Source organism: Netta rufina, assembly GCF_964035555.1.
Source record: "Netta rufina genome assembly, chromosome: 3".
Classification (NCBI taxonomy): domain Eukaryota; kingdom Metazoa; phylum Chordata; class Aves; order Anseriformes; family Anatidae; genus Netta; species Netta rufina.
The window spans coordinates 57,176,552-57,199,326 of record NC_140125.1 but is presented as its reverse complement, the minus strand read 5'-3'; the positions used below and the strand labels follow the sequence as shown (position 1 = coordinate 57,199,326).

The window sequence follows — 22,775 nt, the reverse complement described above, 5'->3', positions numbered from 1 at the left end:
CGGCTGTGAGGGGCGGGCGGGCGGCTCCTGGCGTCACGGCGCTGCGCCGGGGGAGCGGCGGGGCCGGCGGAAGGTAGCAGGGGGTGGGGGGCAATACAGGCTGTATTTGATATATGAACACCCGTATTTTCAACATAATCGTTGGCTAAGTGTGCTAAATATCGGTAGCGGCGTGGTTTAAGCCTGTTTGGGCGGATTCGCGTAGTATTTCGCCGTCAGCGTAAGCGCGTCGATGCGAACGCTCAGATTTCACCTGATAAAATGTCAATTTCGCAGCAACAGATTCGTGTGTTTTGCGATTTGTTGTAAATGTTTAACGTTCCCGGTGGATTTCCGAGCAATTCTTGCACTGAAAATTCATTCAGGCTGTTAGGGATTTGGGCAAAGACTCCAGCAGAAGCAACACGCACCATTTGGTTATTGTTGTCGGTAGCCAAAGCAAACCTGTATGTTTTTGTAACTTTAGGTAAGTTTTTCTTCTATAGATAAAACGTAAAGGCCTAAATTGAATTGCCCTGTTTCTTAATGCTTCACAGCGATGCTTCCACAGGAGCTCCCTGCACGGAGGTTAAAATGAAGCCTTCATTAACTGTATGGTTTTTGTGTTCTTGAAGTGTGTTCTGTCAGCAAAATAAACGCATAAATGTTAGTCTGATTTGCCTTTAATGACAAAACTATGTTCTTGGAGCCTAGGAAGTCAAAATAATAGATTTTGACTGCATTTTGACTCAAAGTAATAGATGTGTTAAGACAGAATCGATTAAATCAGGCCTTTAAAACCAGTCAGTTACTGAGCTGTGTTAAAATGTGTGTTATACCGAGTGCTGTCTTCATGGAGGTATAACCATATCTGGTATTTAAGGGAGAGTTACTAAGAAGTAGGAAAAGAGAAGTTAATTGGGGAAGCATACTTACTAATATCAACAGTAACACGTAATTGCATGAAACACTGCTGTAGACTTCTGTGATTGAAGTGCAGCCTGTTAAATTCAGGAGTTTTTAGACAAGTTTAATTAGAGTGTTTTATGTCGAGCAAAATGACATAAATTTGGTTTATGACCTTTGCTGTTTATTACAACCTTTATTATTGTGACCTTTGCTGTAAAAAGACTGGGGGGGGAAACTACGACAGGTTTTCTGTTGTAATTCTCAAATCAATAATTACTTTTTAAAAATTATTATTATTTTTAACAGAATGTCAGTGGCTGCTTACTGTATATTTTGCTGTAGACAGATAACCTCTGGTCCACCCACCCAAAAAACCTTACCCTGGAATGACATAAGTAAGTACAGTTTTGTAAGTATCGTTCACTGGTGCTAATAAAAAGGGAAGAAATCTGTATTGGCATACCGCTATGCATAATTAAATGCTACAAAAAGATCTAAAGCTCTGCATAATTTATGATCAGAAGCTTTTATTTGCCTGACCTGGATGTCTGCTTCTAACCTCGCATAGCAATATTAGCAATAATGATACCAGTAGGTTACATGGATGATGAGAGTTTCCCCAAATTACAGTCTTAAACTTAATTTTTCATGTTTTCTTTTTTTCTTTCTTTCTTTTTTTCTTAACCTACAGTGCAATGAAACCATTGTATCTATAAACTGTTAGTCACAGGGCAACCCTTGAATCAACATTTCAATGTCTTTTGTTTCTTTCTCCTTATTTACTGATTTTAGTTCTACAGTCTTCCCTGCTAAGTTCTGCTTTCTTTGGTGCCTTTTGTATAGAACTAGAATTCTTACAACTCTAAAGTTTATTTTCCAGCACTGAAATATGGGACATTTCCACTTCTGCTTGACAGGAAGCACTGCATTTATTTATTTATTTTCTCTCTCTTCAACCCTCTCTGCCAGCTATTTCTTCAGCATGTAGCTGCCTCTTGTCTACATGCCAAAATTCTTAAAGCGTTGCAAAGGCAGAACCTGCTGAGAGTGGGTATGGGGCAAACCTCCCAGTTCTTGCTGAAGAAAATCAGTGTTTCATGATAGGTGAGATATGTTCTGTTGGGTTTGCTGCTACTGTTATTAATAGAGTTGTTCTGGATTGAGATCCTTACATCTAGATAAACAGCTGAACTCTGTCCAGGACAAATACTTCAAATCTGACAGGAATCTGTGGATTTAAAGGGAAATTGCTGCAAGGGGCGTGCATTTATTCAACTCTTTCCTTTATAATTCTTTTTTCCCAGTGGAATTATTTGAAATACATACTTTCTTAGGGTGATTCTGCAGGGCTTTTCACATATAGTGAAGAAACACCCAAGTAATGTAAGGAAAAGTGAACTTAAAATAACATAGAGTCTCAAGTGAATGCTAGTGATATAGACAGAATTTTGACTGTTAATTCCTGTACCTAGACAATGAATAGGTAATAGCATTCAAAGTACATAGCATTGATGAGATGCATTTTATTGCCGAGTTTAGGAGAGCAGGAAATTCTAACTGAATCATATTTTCATTATTTTTAAACTCAGGTAGAGATTTCCCGAAAGCCATAGAGAAATAGAAAAACATTAACAATCTTACTCTTAACTACTGAAATTCTTACTGTTTGGTGGTCAAATGCTAACAATTTGTATTGAGATGATACACATGACTTTGATGTGATTTTTTTCATTTTTCAAGGAAAAGTTGCAAAGGTAACTGGATCTCTTGTACTAGGGTAAGTTGTAACTAACAAGTTTATATGTAACTTATGCATACAGTTAAAATTTTAATTCATGTTACTTTCAAAAATGTGACTATTATGTAATGATAGAATATAGTTTTGAAACATTTCTCTGGTAATTATTATTTTATTTCATTTTTTTCTATGCTGTGCTGAGTTGAAATAATTTGTAGACTCATGTATTTGGTAAAATCTGGTCTTTTTGAAGAAAGAATGATTTATAATAAAATGATAACATTTTTGCGGTGGTTTTTCTTTTTTAAATAATATTCATGTACAGTTCTCTTTTATTTAAAGAGGTTTTGTATTCATTACATATGAAGTTCTGTCCTTAAAGAAATTACTCCAAATCGATACTCAAGCTATACATCAAGAAAAACTAAAATCCCATGTATATATACGAACATCTTCTCTAAATCCAAGTGAATATCAAGGTAAGATACGTAATTGTTCGGAATCTAAAAATAAAATTTTAAGAGAATAGATTATTTCTGGAATTCACCTTTATATCAAGGAAGATACATTTCTTGAGATCTGTTACAAAAATAATATCCTTCACAATGTCACCTAATGTTTTTTAAGCTGCCAGCTGTTTTTTTTAATATAGTCCTATATGCACTTATATATAATGTACTTTATAGCTACATTATAGCTACATGTATGTATGCATATATATATATATATATAAAATAAAAATACCTGAAAATACTCTTGTAGGGATCACATACCATGCCAGAAAAGAAATCCATAAAGCAGTGAGGAAAATTCTAGAAGCAGAAGCTAAACTCTTCTGGAGACCTTTTAATGGTAGGTATTAAAGGCACAGCTTTATCCATGAATTATGATTTTGAATGGTAAAACCTAAGCCTTTTAGAAGGTAAAATATTTTTTCTTAAAAACTTAGCATTTTATATTGTGTTTGAAACAGTGGAAATATTATTTAATAGCTTTTAATATAACTTCCTGTATTAATACATAATATTGATTTTATATGTACTGAAACCATTCTTTTTCTTTAAGTAAGTAAAAGTGATGATTACGAAGAGATTTGTAGAAGAAATTTGAGATTGCTTTTCTGTTTCAGAAGAGATTTGAAGCTTACGATGCCAAGTTAATATTTGATACCCAAATGTCATATACCAAAGGATTTTTTTTCAGGGAGTGTAGTGATAGAACAAAGGGTAACAGTTTTTAACTGAAAGACAGTAAATTAAGATTAGGTGTTAGGAAGAAATTCTATATTGTAAGGGTGGTGAGGCCCTGGCACACGCTGCCCAGAGAAGCTTTGGATGCCCATCCCTGGAGGTGTTCAAGGCCAGGCTGGATGGGACTTTGAGCAACCTGGTCTGGTGGGAGGAGGGTTGGAATTAGATGATCTTTAAGGTCCCTTCCAACACTAACCATTCTGTGATTCTATGAAAGGTGTTTTGGAGTTGAAATAATTGCTAAAATTTCCTTTTCAAAAAGCATGTTACTCTTTCATCAGAATTGCCAACATTAACTAAAAGCAGCATGGTCTTTTTATAAAGGCATGTGTCACTGTTTTTTAAGAGGAATTTAAAATAAGAAATTCAATTCTAATTAAGAAATTGCTCCTGAGGCATACTATCTATTCTCATGTAACTATCTGTTAAATGGTTATAACAATAAGTACCTCCAGTATAGTGCTATGAAATTAATTGTTCAAGGTCAGAGCCTCAGAGCTGCTCACTGTTTTCAGCTCTTACTGGAAGCTGGTAAATCTGGTTGGTGAGTGCCAGCCAGTACGTGTATGTAGCAGATACACAGAATACCAGGTTGATGACATTAAACCGAATTAAAAACATCCTATTATAATTTAAAGATCAGCATTTTACTATTGTAATTCTGTCATCATTTATTGTACCAGTTTAATGTTAAAATATTACAAATTATTGTTAACAGCTAATATTGAAATATTAGAAGGAACGGATGTTTTTATTCAATGAATAGAAACGTGGCTGTTAAAATGCTATTTAATAATAATAATTTTGTTTTAATTCCTTTTCTGGTAAAGAACACTTCAGTACATTTGATGGAGAAGATCATGAGTGTGCCTTATGGCTCCTCTTGAAAAGGACTCAGTCAGAAAACAAAGAGGTCCGACTGCAGGCTGTACAAGATCTGGCGAAGAACACTCACTGGCATGGTAATGTATGCTGATGTAGTTTAATTCAGCTCAGAAACTCGACGAGTCTCAGTTAGCTCCTGCAAATCGGCTGCCAACACCAAAAAAGGCCGGTAGCTGCGAGGAGGGTAATACGTTCTGTAACTTGGTCTAGAATGTGTTTTTATTTACATGTGAAGCAATTTTTTTTCCTAATACCCTCATACAGAGTATGTATCGGCAGCGCAGGCCTCTCTCTGCTTCCCCACCAGTGAGATGCAGTCACCAGTTAGAATGATGTTGCCTTGGTGGCGGAGAGCAGTTCCCGTTTGTTAGTTCTTGGGTCTTTCTGTTGGGTGAACCCAACAGAAACTGCTGTTTCACCTTTTGGAATTCGTGACTCCAAAATCAGAGCTTATTTAAGTAGTTTGTAGAGATGTTATTCTGTTTTCAAGTACAGTTACAAAGTGGATCAGAAACCACATTTAAAACCAAATGACATCTTTACAGTCAGTTTTAACCCTAACACTGAAGTTCTTTTACTACAGATTATCAGTATGGTACGGTTGCTCAAGCCTGTGATCAGAGGACTGCCATAGGTTTGGCTCGATCCAAAGATGTTGATCTTCGCTTTTTCCTGCCTCCACCATCACTGCCAAAAACGAAGAATGTAAGTAAATGAAATGTAGGTATTAACTGATTTTTGCTTACTTGTTTGTGACCATACTGAGTGGAGTTCTTGAGGAGAAAATTGGTACTGAAATGAAGACCAAAACACAAAACTATAATATAGTGGTACACCTCTGGAGTATATCTGTATCAGTGAATGGTATGATGCAACAAGCTAGGAATGGGGGTTTGATCAATTATTCAGACATACCGTCAAAGAAAATTACACGTTCAGCAGCAATGAAGCTGGTTCCAGTCACAAGTCTGATGCATGCTCTGCCTGTCTGTACCTGACAGGCAATGCAAAGCAGTGTTATATTAAGTCATCTTAGGTTGCCTTGTTGATTCTGACAGAATCCTACATCTAGAGAGCACTCCTGGAGGACCTTGCATCCTCTCTGTGCTAGTGTGGTGCTCTGAATAGTGCTCTGGCACACAGCTGTAACCTTGGCTATGTAGGTATGGAAACCGTTTTGAGTGTACCGTATGACTGCCAAGTGCAGGTGCAAGGCAAATTTGCTGCCTGGAAAAATTCATCCAACATGTTGAGTTACCAATATAGTAACACCTGCTTTTCACCAAAAATTCTGGTGAAAATTCTTGTCTTGGACAAATTCATGTCTCCTTTTGATATTTCAAGCTACTTATTTTTGCATTTAGAAATCATAGAAAGTGCTTGGAGATTAACTTTGCTGTTATTACTATGAACTAAGCTTTAACTGATTTATCACAGTCCTTGTTAGATCTAATTGAATAGTATTCCAACAGAAAGTTCAGTTAGTGTGATTTTTAGCTGCAGAAATGCTTTGTACTGTGATACGGTGATGCAGATTAATCAGTTAAGCAAATTTCTAATGTCTAGAACAGCTTTAAGTTACCTGTCTTAAATTCCTGAATGCTTTCAGAGACTCTGAGTTGGAGATACAGTTCTTCCCCATCCTCTTTATGTACAGTGATGTCTACCTGACTTGTTTTCTTTATATCTAGGCATGCTATAGGCCCACCTCTTTTTGTCCCCAGCTTTTGGCTACCAATCTGTTGCATAGATTTGACCTTGCTTTGGTTTTATATTAATCACTAAGTATGTATATATGATAGTTTGAGCAATCCTGGCTTCAGGTCAGCTTCTTAAATACACAGAATTGGCACACGAAGTCTAAGATAAGAAGCCTAAGATACTGTCATAGAAGAGAATCATAGAACCATCACTGTCATAGAATACCTGTACATTTTAGACAATAAAACTCTGAAAATCAGCTTTGATTGGTAGTGACTTTTTTTTCCTTTATTATTTCTGTAACATTACATGATGGTGGATCTGTACCTGTCAGTCCTGAGGTACTAGGTTATACTAGTATATGGTTGTGTATATGCTTTATTTTTACAGCAGTATGATTGCTGGGTGATTGGAGTTACAGATACCAATCTGTTACTTAGGTAGTTGAAGGAAATCATTCTGTCAGCAAGTGTTGCTCTGCACATCAGACACATCTCCCATCTCTGTAGCAGGAATTAGAGTAACTAGAAGTTCTATGTCTCTGTGCAAATAAAATTACTTTGTTGAATCTGTTCTCCTGTCACCTACAATGGATTACTAAATAAGTACCTGTATGAATATTTTGAAGGTTAAAATAGTAGTAGTGCTTGTAGTTTTGACTAGTAATTTACACAGCCATTTTAATACAGCAGCATCAAAATTACTGTGTAGATATGGGTGAACTTTTAAGCTTATTGTGCCAAGAGCATCCCATTCTTTCTTTTTCCCTTCCACACTTCCTAGAAAAAGGCCACCAAAGTATGAAGCTTAAATCTTACTTTTTATCAATCAATTGGCTGGTTTTGGAATTACCATTCTTCAAAGTTTTTACAGGAGTATAACTATTAAACCCAAGTTGCAGAGCACTGAAGTCCAGGCCATATTAATTTAGCTGCTTGAATTATTTAAGATCTTTTTGTTCTTCTGTATCATGTTTTGTTTCATGCTTTGGACAGAATTAACAGTTATTTTATGTTTACTTCTCACAGGATTATCTCATAGAAGATCAGCTTCGCTTGTTATTAGTGTCTTTACCTCAGACCGATCTTGATCCATGTGTCCAGTACTTCACATCTCTTGCTTTACGTGAAAGCAGTCAGACTCTTGCTGCACAAAGGGTGAGTTTCCATCTGCAGAACAGAACTATTTGGTTCCTTTGTTCCTGCAGAGCTCAAAGATACAAACCTATTTCCTTATTTTTGAGCATTGTAAGAGGAAGAGAAATACAGAGACATTGTGACGTTACTACTTAGTAAAATCTCTTCTATGTACAGTCAGTGTGTTTGAAAGGTTGTTTATTTTTCCCAGCTACACTAGTTGGTCTAGTAAGAGATGATATCTTTATCTACAAGCCTTCCCATAAAGCAGGTATTTCAGCATTTTATCCAGAATACTTCCTTCCCTTTGCAGTGTTCATAAAGTGATGTTTCACATTTCATCTTACCGTTGTTTGTTCTTTTGTTAAGAAGATTCAACTGTCATATTGTAATAACGATGTCTAACAGGGTTTATTTAGAGATTTCAGAGTGCAAGAACTCTTTATTTCCTATGGCACAAACAATATGTAATATTTTTACACTGAGATTCTATTATTGTTTACACAGCAAGGGCTCTTGCTACAAAAAGATCTCTGGTAAGGCCACACTTGGAAACGTTTTGCATAATTCTAAAAAATCCTTAAATTGTCCTAAAAAATCGTAGAATCATTAAAGTTGGAAAAGACCTCCAGGATCATCTGGTCCAACTGTCCCCCTACCACTAACATTATCCACTAAACCATGTCCCTGAGTGCCACATCCAACCTTTTCTTAAAATTGTTCTTTCTCAAAGTTATGCTAATCTTCCTACTGCGTGATTGAGACAGACTGGGCTTCTGAGACTATGCTAAGTGTTGAAGACCTTATTTTCCTCCTCTTCTCATTCTTGAAACTATGGAAGTCTAGCTGAAGTCTGAATCTCTCTTCCTTACCATTAAGCAAACAAAAGATGACATTCATTAACGTGAATAAAATCCTACATTTTTCTCCCTTTATTGTATGTTTTGAAGTTAATAGACTATAGAGGCTTCTGATTGAAAATCTATTTAATATTTTCAGTTAAAAATAGACATTTTTATGGCATGCTGCTGTATAATTTGTACATTTAAAAATGCGTATATGCTGAGCACTCTGTAGCAATTTCTATAGATCATTACACACTTAACATTTTACTTTAGAAATGCTTATTTTATGTAACCATTTGGAATGTGTTATCATTTTTACTGATTCTCATTTCAGGGAGGCTTATGGTGTTTTGGGGGAAATGGACTTCCATATTGTGAGACACTGAGTAAAATTCCTTCGGAGACAGTAGAACTCTTCTGCTTGCAAGCTTTAGTGCAACATTCTAAGGTAATATTTCTACAACTGAAAATCTACATTTATAAACACTCCTTTCTAAGGCTCCCATGTACTGGGAAGGAGTTACTTTCTTGTCTCCTACCCCTCATCTATTTGTAAGAGCTTTCAGGCAACTGAGACTGATATGAATCATGTGGGTAAGTTATCTGTAAGTTCTGTTTTTATTTCTAATTAGCCTGGAAAAGTTCCCCTGTAATATGTCTGCATACGTCCGTAAGTTCTGCTGACTTAGTGCTTTAACAAGTGCAGATGATTGTTCTGCTCAGACTCTTGAACTTTACTTCAGCTGCCAAGTGGATGGCGATCTCGTCTCCCACAGATCCGGAGGAGAGTAGAGCGATGATGCTCAGCATCTTTCAAGTTGTCAATCTGTAGAAAGCATGCTTGTAATTTAACATATTAAAATATTTACTCCCTTTTTGACTACGACATTATAAATGCTAGATTAATAAGAATTTTTATGTAGTAAGGACTGTGTATGGCATCAGCTCCTAAAAGCTCCCTATTTCCTGTATTAAAAGCATCACAGAGAAACCTTTTGCAGAGCATCTACTTATTGTTGTATTTGTTATATGATGCCAGGTTTCTTCTCACTGTGACAAAATTGAAGCTCAAGGAGGCCTTCAGCTGCTACAGAGGATATACCAACTACGTAAAGATTCTGCAAAAATACAGAGGAACATAATTCGTATTATTGGAAATATGGCTTTGGATGAACGCCTTCATTCATCCATAGTACGTGCAGGTAAAAGGAAAGAAAGCAAGTGCAAGCAGCCTGAGTGCTACGTCTCTATTCTAAATTTTTCAGTGGATTCAGCACTATTGTGAAATGCAAAGGACTGTGTTAATGGTGTGTCTTCTATATATGTTTTGTGTGTGTGTCTCTCTTGTTTGTTTGTTTTTACACAAAACATCCAGATAGTTTAGACTGTCGATTTAAAAACTTCTGTATGCTGTCTAGCCAATAAATGTCAGTGCTGCAGAGGTCTTTAATGAATGGTGAAAACTTGGACATTTTTGATGTTTGGTTCAGGTTACTGGCAAAAGTCTTTTGAATTTCCTACTCTCACAGATCATCTACCTTATAGATATTACATTTTAAATGACAGTGTTTTAGTCTCATGAAGGACCAGCTTGTAGTCCTCACATTTTGGAATAAAGTAAAACATGGCTTCCCACTCTCCCTTGCTTTTGTTAGGCAAGTAACTTCTGGTAAGCTTTGCTCTGAGGCCCCTTTTATTAATAGCCCCTAGAGATTAGAGTGAAATTCTTCCTTCTCATTCTGTACCAAACAAATAATTCCCAATGTTTTGATAGGAAAGAATAAAAAAGAAAAATGGGAAACATAAATATTCTGCTTTTTCTATGCATTCAGGCTGGGATCTACCTCTTAACCACACTGTGCGTTTTTGCAAAAAGGAGAAGTAGCAGAGGTACAAGGAAAGATGATGAGGATGACTGAAAATTTGCTATGTCTGTGGTGTAAAGAACAAATGACTGAGACACTTTGCCTGGAAAAAAAACCTGAATCAGAATATGGTGAAGATTTGTAAAGTGCTCATTGGGGTAGAGAAGGCAAAGGGGGAACGATCATCTGCTGTTTTTTGTAATGCAGGACCAAAGATTCTCTTACATTGTTTGTTTTAACTTCTGATAATTTAAAATAGTATTTTTTTTTTCCATATAACATATAACCAAACTCAAACTTGATACAAAATATTGTGGTTGCTGAAGACTTGCAGAGCTTTGAACAATTGATTAGAAAAATTAATGGAAAGAAAAATGCAGAGATGCTGTCTATATCTCAGAAAACCCCGAGCTGACTGCAGAAAGCTGAGAAGTTTCAGTGGAAAATCAGCACTATCTACTTGTCGTTTTATTGTTCTTTTATCTTTCCACAACTGCCATTACTGCTGTCTTAGAGGACAGCTGGGACTGCAAAGGCCTTTGTTGTGAGCTGTAGGACCATTCTTATGTTACTATGGTGACTGATGAAACCATATTTATAGAGGAAGGAATCATAACAGAAGAGTAAGGAGGTCTGTGGGACAAAGCTGTTAGTATAAACAGAATTTTAGACTGAACTGAACTCCAGAGATGAGCAGCTGGATGCTGCTGCTGATGAACCGGTAAGACTTGCCATTTGTTGCTGGGTGATGCATGGGAAGGAAGAACCTCTGCCCCGTGGAGAAGGACTTGGGAGTACTGGTGGATGAAAAGCTTGATGTGAAGCAGCAGTGGGCGCTTGCAGCCCAAAAAGCCAACAGGGTCGTGGGCTGCATCAAATGAGGAGTTGTCAGCAGATCACGAGAGGTGATTTTCCCAGTCTGCTCAGTCCTCGTGCTGAGACTGCACCGTGGTGGAGAGGAAAGCAGAGGCAGAGAAAGAGCAGGGGAACCTGGGGACTGCCAGGAGCAGCGTTGCTGTCTCTCCGTGAGGTAGTTGGAGTGTGAGAAACCAGAACCGTTACAGTGGTAGGAGACAGAGATGAGCCTGTGTAACTTCTGGTGCCTGTGGGCTCCTTCATGTCCTGCTGCTTGTGCATCATCTTCTCACAGCTGTTTTAGTTTGCAGCCTAACCCCTACCCAGTTATCCCCTGCTGAGGATGTTTTCTGCAAGATCTTTGGCAGCACTTAAAATATTCTTCAGTCCACTCTAGGAGCAAGCTTATTTTTAATTTAGGAAATTTTTCTTCATGAAAAAATTTTATGTCAAATTTTCACCCTTTTCCCGTTTTGTGTGGATGTGTGCTCTGAATATTTTGTTGGTTGTTGTCTACCTAGGTTTTAATGTTTTTTCCTCATTCATCACAGATCCATACAATCAATCTGACTCAGTTTTCTCTTAACACATTTAAGAGAAATGTGTGTGGTTGTGTAAAAGATATTCCTTTGCATTTCTCAGTGGTCTATGAACATCCTCATCCATATCTAAGAAACTGTAAGTTTTGTTAGGTGAGATACTATAAAGTGTCTGTTTTTTCTGGAGTTAGCTATGACTTAAAACTTTGAGGAATGTATTCAAAAGTTTCTGTCACTTATTCTCTTATGTTTGACAAATATAAATAGTATATTATTGTTAGAATAGTAAATAATAAAACCCTTTAATTCCCTAAACAAATTTTGCACACTCTGGTATTTAAAATTAGAAATGGCTGTTCACAGCAAGCATCAGTTTTTCTACCTGCCATGATTCCGGTGGGTTGTTTTCTTTTTCCTGTGATTCAAGTTTCATTTTCTCTTGGGGACATTTCTGTTTGCTGTCTTTCTTGCATCTTACCTGCAAAAAGAGAGTTGAGATCTGTTCTCTCTCTGTGACTACTGTGCTGACCTGCTGATGCACTTTATTTTCCTTTGGAGGAGAGGTTCTGCTTCTGATCATAAGCTGAACAGTAGTAAAATACGTTGCCTCCTCACCACTCTGGATTTTTAATAGTAGCATTTCCACTTACCTAGCGCTGGCTTTCCTGCAGTAAAGAGGAGTGGGTTGAAATAATTTGATGTGATATTACCACTCTTATGTTCTAATGTCTATTTTCACAATTACTGCTTTTGAAGGATGATATTTGAGTTCTCTTGTCTGGCTGATGTTTCTAATTAGTTAACCCACTGCTTTATTTTTTCAATGTAGGTTGGGTTTCTGTGCTTGCTGAAGTAATGAAATCCCCACATGTCATTCAGTCTTCTCATGCATCCAGAGCTTTGGCTAATCTAGACAGAGACACAGTACAAGAGAAGTATCCAGATGGTGTTTACATCTTACATCCACAATATCGTAGCAGGTAAAGCGGAAGAAATTGTGCGTGCTGGACTTTTAGTTACTTGCTATAACATTCAGTTAAAACTTCAGAAGAGTTGAGTGAGAATGCAGCTGTACTCCTGTCACTTGCTCCTCTGGCTTTTCAGTGGGTTGAGGTGACTTTGATTTAGATCCTCAAATAAGAGAACAATGGAAGTGCTTTAGAGCAGCTCATAGCTGTGAGAGGAGTATTATTGTGTTGCTTGGAAAATCCAGACACGAATCATGAGATGAATTATTGCTTTGCATATGTTTAACCTTTGCACTGGCTGTCTTCTGAGACACAGTGCCCTGCAGTTATTCTCCTGGCAGCTGCACGTTGGCCTAGGCTGCAGTAAAAGAAGCCTCACCTTCTTTTAATAGTGATTGTTCATCAGCTTCTTTTAGTAGTGATTGTTGATCTGGGACTGAAGCAGTCTCCAACGTGGTATGTCACTTAGTAACTATTATTCCCTGGGTCATTGGTGCTACTCACTGAATACAGGGGAGTCAGTTAGGGAAAGTCTTAATTTGATGACAAAGCAGGAACTACTAAGCTGCATCAATAGTAGGTGCAGAGAATGGCATTTTTCGTTATGGAAATATATGAAATAAGAGGTTGGTGCTTTCCATACCTCTTTCTGTATAGCTCTTCTGGGTGGATCCCTGTTGTTTGTCTTGATCTGAGTATCCTCTTTGAAATATCATGGACAACATGTCATATTTCATAAGACAGGTAATCATGTATGGTGTTAGAAATAGCATTTTGGTACCCCTTAGGTTAAATGTTTTGTGTAAATTTAATTTGCTGAAAGAATATGTACCACGCATCTCTTTAAAAGTTCCTTTCTGTATCAGTCAGCCCATCAGAGCAGATATCCTTTTTGTTCACGGTCTTTTGGGAGCAGCATTTAAAACCTGGCGACAGCAAGATGTTGACCAGCCTTTGGATAAAAAGGCTTCAGAAGTGGAAGAGGAATACAGCCAGTGCTGGCCAAAGGTAAAAGAGAAAAAAAAAGCAAACACACATTTTCACATACAATTGATGTTTTCTCTTTAAGGAGAAATGATCCAGACAATCTAGAATTATGCTGTCTGGCAGTTGTCTATTTTGAATCAAATGATTTTTAATCTGTTATGCAAGTAGCACTTTTTGAGTTCCTCATATGTTTTTGTTAGCAAGCTGAAATCTTGAGCAGGTTGTTCTTGCAAAGGAAAATCCCTGCTAAAGTTAGGGGTGTCAACATCATTCTGCTGGTGAAACAGGAGGCAATGTCCACCTACCTCATGCTCTCATTCTTTTTGATGGAATGTTACTGCTTGGAAAGATACATAAAATTACATCTTTAAACAAGTTAACTATGTTTTCTTATGTCAGTGTGTGAGTATTTCAATGTGTGCAGATTGCTGCATAAATATGATTGGTAAGTACTTAATAAGGTAAGTAATTAATAAGATTGGTAAGTCATTACTGCTTCAAGCAACTCACGTTGGCATAACCACCAAAGTACCTCTTTAAGACTTGAACTGATCATTCTTTAGTAGTCTTTGTAATTTTTGTGTCACCCAGGAGATGGAGCCAGGAATGCACAAGTTAATCCATCTCCATCCTCTGCCGACTTTTGGCTAAGGAGCTGGCTAGAGTTTGCCAGAATGCAATAAAAGAGTAATAGTGTAGGTGTAAGATGTATTTGGGTTTTAATGAAGAGCAGAAGTCTTGCTTGATGCTGTCCTCATAACAACAACTTTGCTCTGTTGCTTATAAAGTGCTTGCAAGAGTTTAAGTACTTCAATTATAAGCTCCTTTTGGTGGTGGTTTTTCTTTAATTTAGACATGGCTGGCTTCAGACTGTCCCACCCTTAGAATCATTTCTGTGGAATATGACACGCGTTTGAGTGACTGGAAAGCAAAATGTCCTGTTGAGCCTCACAGGTAACAAATGAAATGTCTGCAGGTTGGAGGGGAATCCAGAGGGAGACCCATAAAGCTAATCCTTTGTTTCACCTAGGGTGAAACAGTAAAATTAACTTTTCCTGCTGCATTTGAAAATTAAGCTTAGAAAAAACTAGGGTACAGTCATGTTTATGTGAGCTTTTTAACCACATGATTTAAACTGCTGCAACTTCCTAATTTCTGACAGCCTGTTCTGCTTCATGTTTAGAGCAGACACTAACCCATTCTATTAGATGTAAATAGAACATCAGTTTTGCATGTTAAGGCGAGTATTTCTTAAGCTTAAAAATGACCCAACTGTCTTTCAGTTTGCTGTACTGTGACTTTTACTCATGGTAAAACAAAGCATATTATTTTATTCAAGAAATGTTATTTCCTGGAAAGAGATTCCAATAAGTCTTCAACAGATGAAATGCAGCAATTGTTTTAAGATTATTTTAAATTAAGAGTGTTTTAGACATTATTAAACTAGGATTTTTTTAAGAAATTAAGTTTTAGACACAAATTAAGAAATAATTGATTAAATCTCAAACTCACGCTGAGGTTTGGTCTGATAGTATAATAAAACCACTGCCCTTGACAGAGGAATTGTGTTTTACTGACCAGGAACCAGATAGATTAGAGGAAGACACTACCTCTGAACATGTTACATCAAAAAAATAAAAATACTTTGAGCCTGTAAAGATGATTTGGTTTGAATGGATTTGAGACTCAGTAATTGACTTCAGTGATCTTTGAATCAAATCCTAATCTGAATCCTTCAATCTGTTATGCAGATACATCAGTGCGTAACTAGATTCAACTCATGGACTTCCATAAAAGCACATGTGTGATTGCTGACAAATTAAGAATCTGAAAATTAATTACGTTTTGTGAAAGGGAGAAAGAAAGCACCATGTGTGTAAGAGCTTGAGAGCTTGGCACTTGCTAATACCCTCCTCCCTAATGATACACAACAAAATGATGCAATTATTGAATGGAAGTAAACACACAAGCAGGAAAAAATAAGGAAGATGTGGCTGTTAATAACTCTGTTTGAAATCAGGCAGAAGAGTCACAGTAACAAACACGTTGTTTTTACTGAGGTTTTTAAGTCCCTCAGCTATCCTAAAGCCTATTACTTAGCTGAAAAAACACAACTGAGTGTCCTTGTCGTATGTGTTATCTTAGAGCTACTTCTAGTGAGAATGCTGAGAACCAATAGAGATGAAGTGAATTAGGCTTTGCACAGTGGTTGCCCCCATATCCTGATGTTTCCATTATCAAAGTGCCTTTCTTGCATAGTGTAACAGTAATCATGCACAGAAGGAGTGATGATTTCACCCTTTCAAGCTTAGGTTGGGGATTGGGATCAGTTTTGTTGTGGTTCTATCACAGAAGATTCATTTTCAACCTTTAACACGTAGCTTACTTATCCTTTTCATCAGTTACAAAGTGGACATCATTATGGTTTTATCCTGTTCTAGTACAAAGAATTTAGAGATAATTATTTGGAAAAGTATTACAGACATCATCTTTGATTTTTTTTTTTAAAAATGTAATGGTTGATCATGCGATTAGTTATTAATTTCCTGAATAATTTTGCTCCACAACTTGAGCATTGTTTAGCAAAGTACATTTTTTGTCAGATATTAGGCATATTCTTGGTTCAGAGGATAAAGTTTATTATGCATTGATGATGCTTTTGTAAAATTAAAACATTCTGTAAAACTGTGTAAATACTTGCCTTTAAAATATTTAAAAGAGATTTGCAGAACTAAAGCTAAAGGAAGTGAATGAAATTAAAATAACACTTTCTGGCAAGACCAAGACGCTGAATGTATTTAAATTCCTATCATCCCTATGAAGCTGACATTGCAGAAGTTTTTGACAATTTTAGTTTTCAATGTATTAACAATAATTAAGTGATTAACGTTTTATCTACTGAATTCACATTCATAAACCTGCAGCACTGAAAATTTATTCTGCTTAATGTTGCTATTCAACTTATGCTTCATTGTGCTCACGTTTCTTTATTCTTTACAGGAAGTCAATTGCGTACAGGAGCAATGAGCTTCTTGAGAAGCTCAGAGCTGCTGGGATTGGAGACAGACCCCTAGTATGGGTGTCACACAGCATGGGTGGTGAGTATCTTGCCTGTCTGATAGAATGTACATATCTGCTGTTACGTTTCAGAATAAGCTGGTTACCAAATTCAGTCTGAAAGGCAATTATTCTGAATAGTTTAGGTGAAATTAGGTTTAAAACCTGGATTTTTACCTAAACTTAGTTTAGGTAAAAAAAAAAAAAAATAAAAAAAAAAATTACAAAGATCTGAAAATGCAGAATAGATTTCTAGTTTCCTGTTGCATTATATTCAGTAGCACACACGTTCCGAATGGATTTTTCTCCTGTTTGTTTGTACTGTGTTGATTTAAAAACACAAAATTAATGAGTTGAAATCCACATAAGTGGCAATTCAGAGGCAAATTTTTCTCCGTGATCTGGCATACATTAAATGTCATTAGCAGGCTTAAAGCGAATCGTAAAAGTTGGTAGAAATGGATTTGCGTCATTCGTTGACATTTCATTTTAATGTCTCAGTCGTTGTTTCTGACTTAATCTTACAGTTTTGACAAACCAAGGACTAATCAACTGAGGCAAGAATATGCTTTAGTTGCTTCATGGATAATATAACATGATCATTATTTTCATGGTGGTTTAAATTCCTGCATTAATTCAGTTTCTGTTGCCAGGTCTTCTAGTCAAAAAGATGCTGGTGGATGCTTCCAAGAATCCAGAAATGGGTAAAATTGTAAACAACACAAGAGGAATCATATTTTATAGCGTACCTCACCATGGGTCCCAGCTGGCTGAATATTCCATAAATGCCAGATATCTTCTCTTTCCTTCTGTGGAGGTTAAAGAACTCAGCAAGGGTAAGCTCACTTTGCTTCCATTTAACAGAGGGGATCTGTGCTAATCTGTTCTTGATGTTTATCAATTTTTTTATCATGCTATCAGGAAAAAAAATGGATTAAACCCAACAAACACCCTCCTTATGTTTATGTTTGTGTTGAATTGACGAGTAACTTTTTTTTTGATGGCAGATGTGGGGGAGGGGAAAGGGAGTCAGAGCAAGTTTATAGAAGAATAGTTTAGTTCGTTTAGCAAGGTAACGTGCTAAGTTTCAGAATCCTAAATAGATTATGTGCAATACAAGAGTAAACAATGTGTTGCATATGATTTCTGGAAAAAGAATTTAAAAAAAAAAAAAAAAAGCTACTCCTTTTACTGGAGTCTTTATTTTTTCCAGAATATCTGGTTGGGAATGGAGTCTTTCAGACAAAAGTTCTGATCCTCTGTTCAAGATACCACTGCAAAAATTATGTTACTCTTTTTCAGATTCACCTGCCCTTAAAGAGCTGAATGATGACTTCCTGTCTTTTGCCAAAGATGAGAAATTTCCAGTGCTGAGTTTTGCCGAAACCTTACCCACACACATAGGCAGCATGATAAAACTGCATGTCGTACCGCTAGAATCAGCAAGTAAGTCAACTTTTCTTTACTTTTGTACATATTCATGTGGCATTTATTATGAGGAAGGATTCTAAGGGAGAAAGACCTAGAAAAATACACGTGTTATGTTTTGTTGTGGTTTTTGTTTATTTGTTTAAAATTCTGGCTGAATTTAAACTACAATCTTCCAGCTGAGATCAGAGGGAAGCTGTGTTTATGTCTTACAATACCAATTGTTTGGTTTTTGTTCCAAGTGCCAGTAAAGCTTGCTTATTGCAAAAAGCAGGTCTAGTGTTACACTGGTGTATTCCTTGCCTTTATGATAATGAGTAACTGTTGTTTATCCTTGCACAGGGAGGCTGAATAGTGTTTCAGAAGCTCCCAAAAATTCCAGCTATTTTCTCCTTTTAAAAATAACAATGAAAATCAGCAAACTGTTTATAGGAATAAAAAGTCACTAACTTGCTTTTCATTGTTAAGAAGCCTTTATCTTCCATATTTGAGGTGGTTAATTAACGTGGTTTAACATAGTTTGCTTCCTGAAGATTTCTCTCAGCTGTTTTGCCTTTAGTAGGCAAAAAAAAAAAAGATTGCACTGTGTGCTTAATGATTTTGTAGTATATTTCTCTTCTAGAGATGATACAGTGTAGCATGTGAGCTCTCTCCAGAGTATTTTTAGGGTTCATGGTAGTTCAGTGATACCCCACTCTTTTTTTTTTTTTTTTTTTTTTCAGAAATCAGGCTGATGAGCCATATACTCAGTGTTTCTTACATACATGTTTGTGCACGTGGAAGCAAACCTTGATTCTGCTCCAGAGTAATTTTGTGTGGCTTAAAATACAAAGTTCCAAGCGAAATGAAGGATTTCACAGGAAATTGAATGAATAGATAATAAACTGGAATGTGGCAGTTACAGCAACCTAAGTGAAATGTAAACTAGTAGCGATAGCTGTCAGCAAAGAGTCAATGCAATAGTGTGCCCCAGGGTCTGTCAGTGCTTGTATTCTACAGCCAAGCAAGGCAAGCTTTTAATCTCCTTGGAAATGTGTGTAGTGATCTGTGGCATATTTCAGCTTCACTCCAGTTCTCTTTTTAGTCTCCACATCACAATATTCCTTAAGGAATAAGGGCAATTAGTAGTGATGTAAAAAACAGCATTGATTTAGACTTTTTCAGAATGTGGGTACCCTGGGTTAAACCCTGTCCCTGTTCGTGTCAGTGCTTAAAGGGCAGTTAGGACTTAACCAGTGGCCGGGTGCTCCTAAATGAAGCTTTGATTCTTCAAAGTTGTCTGTGTGGAGAAATGTACACCTCTGAGTTCCTGATAAAGACAGAAGAACTCCGGACCTAATGGTTTACCAGTGTGGCTTTTGCAGCAATGTACAGCCTATCAGGTTATTGACAGCATGTGTTGATGCTTTTAGCATGTTTAAAAAATAACTGAGCCAAGCTAGTTAAACAGAAGGCAAGAGAAATTGCTTTTGAGAGATAAAATGCTAACGCAACATGTGCTTTTCAGTCTAGGTGATCTTACAAACTTTGGTAGTTTTTTCTGCATCTTTTTTTTTCTCTTTTTTTTTTTCTCTCCCAGGGTTAGGTATTGGAGACCTTATTCCAGTGGATGTGAATCACCTTAATATTTGTAAGCCAAAGAATAAGAATGCTTTCCTGTACCAGCGGACGCTGAAGTTCATTCAGGATGTTTTAGCCACAGACCTCGGAGACTGAGGTTTTTGCCATCCTTGTCTGCTTATTTCCACTATTTGGTGTACCACAGTAAGTTCTCCTAACACTTGTTAGAAGACCTCCACAACCCCAGAGATGGTGTGTTAGTAGTATCTGCTGCTAAAACAATTCTTAGTACGTCTCCAACTTAGAGACCTCTCTAACTTAATTTCTAAAATATATTCAAAAGAAATACAAACTGAAAGACACTCCCATAAACCTGGCAAAAAGAAAGCGAGTGGCTTCGAGTACCCATGGTCTGTTGACAGAATGTGTGCAAATTCTCCAGCAATCTGGCTGAGGAGGGATGGGGAGGCAGTGGAAGCTAAGTTTCACTCAGTATACAGATGTCCCTCTGGAGTAATAACTGGACTGTGGAGGGTGCCTGTGCATCTCCTTTTAGCCAGGAAAGGTTGCTCTGAAGGCAGGCAGTCTCATTAAAATCAGTATATATCTGGGACTAAAGTCTTACAGTGAGAATCAGAAACAATTAATTGAGATAGCTATTTGTTGAGTAAAAAGGGGGAAGAAGCATGTGGCTGTCTTCAAGCTTTGGTTTACTGCCCATGTTAATAGAGTGACAGAAGCCTGAGGACATTGATCCAAGTGAGTGAAGGCTGCATTTTGGTTAGTGGCCCAAGTACAGGCGTTTTTGTAATTTGCCTTGGTGAAAATGCAGAGGATCCCAAACGTTTGGTTTTGGGAGGCCCAACTGTTTACTGGTGTAGATACAGCGAAAGAATTAGTGGTGTCTTATTTGACTATGTCAAGGATACCTTAACAGTACTGATGAGAAATAATTATTTTTAGAAAAAAATGGCACTGCTCAGCCACTTTTTTAAAGGCACAGCTAGTTTGCAACATAGTTAAGAGAAGCTAGCCGAACTGTGCTCCCCTTCCTTCCTTCCCTTCCACCCCCAACTCTCTCTGAAGACGAGCATAGGCTATGGTTAGGCTGTGCTCCCCTGGCTGACGAGTTGTTAAATAAGGCCTGCATTGATGACAGGCTGAAGACATCTCTAGCATTTATGTGATGGATCTGATATTCCTGGCCTAGGAATTATGGCTCTAAGAGCTGCCAGGTGTGCAATGCTCCTTGCAGTTCTGCGTGGGCTTGGCGCAGGGGTCAGCGGCCATTGCAGTCCTGCCAGGTGCTGAGGCCCCCTCAGCTCTTCTCACTTCTGAGCACTCTGGTCCAGGAGGATGCTGTATTTGAAAATACATCTTTGGAAGTTGAGCTGTGACCTGCTGCAGCTGCACGGTAAAATTCACAGCTCACAGCAGTACAGAGAAGGTGCAGGACTGCACTAGCACAGAGCATTTTTCCCCTAAGCAAGATACAGGAAAGATCGCTAGGTGGCAGTATTTCAAATAGAAAATGTACCAATCTTCCCTAATTTCTAGAGGTTTATCCTGTTTACACCGTGGTTTAGACTTCAGAGTGTAAATATATCAGCACACTTTGTATTCACAAAGTAAGAGGTACGTTGAATTCATTGTCAATAGACAGGGCTTCTAATAACTGTGCTCAGTCTGACAAGTCTTGTATTGATTTTAATAGAGTTCTGGGGCTTTGAGGGACTCAGATCAATGACATAACATTAATCTTGTTGAGTAATGCATCTCTGTTTTGTAACTGGAACTTGTGAGACAACTTTCTCCTTTTTGTTATCGTGTGTATATATGTGCAACTTTTAAAACTAACTTTGAGGGTGTTTCTTCCACATATAGTAACTAAATGTGTTTTTAAAAATGTATTAGACATGCCACAAAATGTATTAAAGGTGAATGATCTGTGAAAAGATGGCTCTGCTTCGTGTTCATGTTTATTAAAGACCTGCAGTGTTTCTCGGTGATGGTCTTGTGCTGGAGCAAGGTAATGCTTACCCTTTGTCTCAAGTAAGAGCATTGAGGGGTACAGTTTGCCATTGGTGTTTTGCCAGGCTGAGCAGGTTTGCAATTGTGCTTTTAGGTTTTGCAAAAGTGCCTCCTAAATCATGTACAGTCACTGGCCCTAGAGCCATGCGGGTCTGCTGCAGTGTTCTTGTTCACTTCCCGTTAGACCCGTAAGCTCTTGTGCTTCTCTGGTGTCGCGTTAATTCAGAACACAGAGCCTTTGGGCGGATTCTTACACCTCAAGCACTGTCCTTAATCCCGCCCAGCTGCAGGTGTGGCTAGGAGGTGTGTGGGAGCTGTCTGCGCTGAGACACAAATGGTAAAGCAGGAAGGGAACGCTGACAGGAATTTGTCAGCTCTCCTGCTTGGGGTTGTCCGGCACTGTAGATACCTGTGCTGGTATTTCTGGTAGCAACAGTAATCAAATTTTTAATTGCTGTTTTTACAGTAGTGCAAGCGGTGATTTGTGCTTCATGGTGCTAGGCAGTGTAGCTATCAAGGAAAGGACAACTTTTCACTCTGGTGAAAATGTCAAATTTGGACCCAAAAAAGGAACAATAAAAATACAGTTTTATTAGAGTGGAAATTCTAAAAAAATACTTCGGTTTTGGTTCCCTTTTTTCGCTGTTGTTTCAGTGATCACCTACCTACAAAACCCATCAGACTGTAAGGAGCTGGTAAAATACAGTTGTTGTTTTCTCCCTAAAGGAAAGTTGAGAAAGATGCTTTGCATTAAAAGTATACGTGCTGAAGGAAGATTTCTTACCCACCCTATCTTACTGCTCTGCTGTTCCAAAATGAGACACCGCTCTTGCTGCAAAGTATGCATCTAAATAGTCAACACTGACCAGCAGTATAAAAAGCTTACGTTGGTCTCTGCTGGTTGCAGTTCGAGCAGTGGCTTTGCTAACAGCTACTGAGAATGTCATGAGTTACATTAATACTGTGGAGAACAAACAAAACGAGTAAAGCTCCCGCTTTTCTTTACTTCCCAAGTTTCTGTGTGTGTGACCACACTGATTGT

The 22,775-nt window shown here is 37.6% G+C and overlaps 1 protein-coding gene across 3 annotated transcripts; it reads left to right on the top strand.

Annotated features, from left to right (window-relative positions):
• Positions 1-21,657, top strand: SERAC1 (serine active site containing 1). 3 transcript variants are annotated; one of them, XM_084284559.1, is made up of 17 exons: positions 1-73; positions 1,195-1,283; positions 2,629-2,665; positions 2,969-3,105; positions 3,389-3,478; positions 4,707-4,838; positions 5,345-5,466; positions 7,491-7,619; positions 8,778-8,891; positions 9,483-9,645; positions 12,532-12,682; positions 13,537-13,678; positions 14,511-14,611; positions 16,658-16,755; positions 17,368-17,550; positions 18,017-18,160; positions 19,722-21,657. In XM_084284559.1, the coding sequence occupies exons 2-17, from the start codon at positions 1,196-1,198 to the stop codon at positions 19,856-19,858; spliced, it is 1,968 nt and encodes a 655-aa protein (XP_084140685.1). In that variant the 5' UTR covers positions 1-73; position 1,195; the 3' UTR covers positions 19,859-21,657. The 3 variants fall into 3 exon arrangements, with proteins under 3 accessions (XP_084140685.1, XP_084140684.1, XP_084140686.1); XM_084284558.1 differs by lacking the exon at positions 1-73 and adding an exon at positions 180-466; XM_084284560.1 differs by lacking the exons at positions 1-73; positions 1,195-1,283 and adding an exon at positions 1,643-1,992.
• The last annotated feature ends 1,118 nt before the right edge of the window (positions 21,658-22,775 follow it).

Excerpts from the sequence above, each read along its gene's own strand:
- SERAC1 (XM_084284559.1), top strand. The coding sequence starts at position 1,196 with ATGTCAGTGGCTGCTTACTGTATATTTTGCTGTAGACAGATAACCTCT. Across the intron at positions 13,679-14,510 it reads ACAGCCAGTGCTGGCCAAAG|ACATGGCTGGCTTCAGACTG; the intron begins GTAAAAGAGAAA and ends TCTTTAATTTAG. Across the intron at positions 14,612-16,657 it reads TGTCCTGTTGAGCCTCACAG|GAAGTCAATTGCGTACAGGA; the intron begins GTAACAAATGAA and ends TATTCTTTACAG.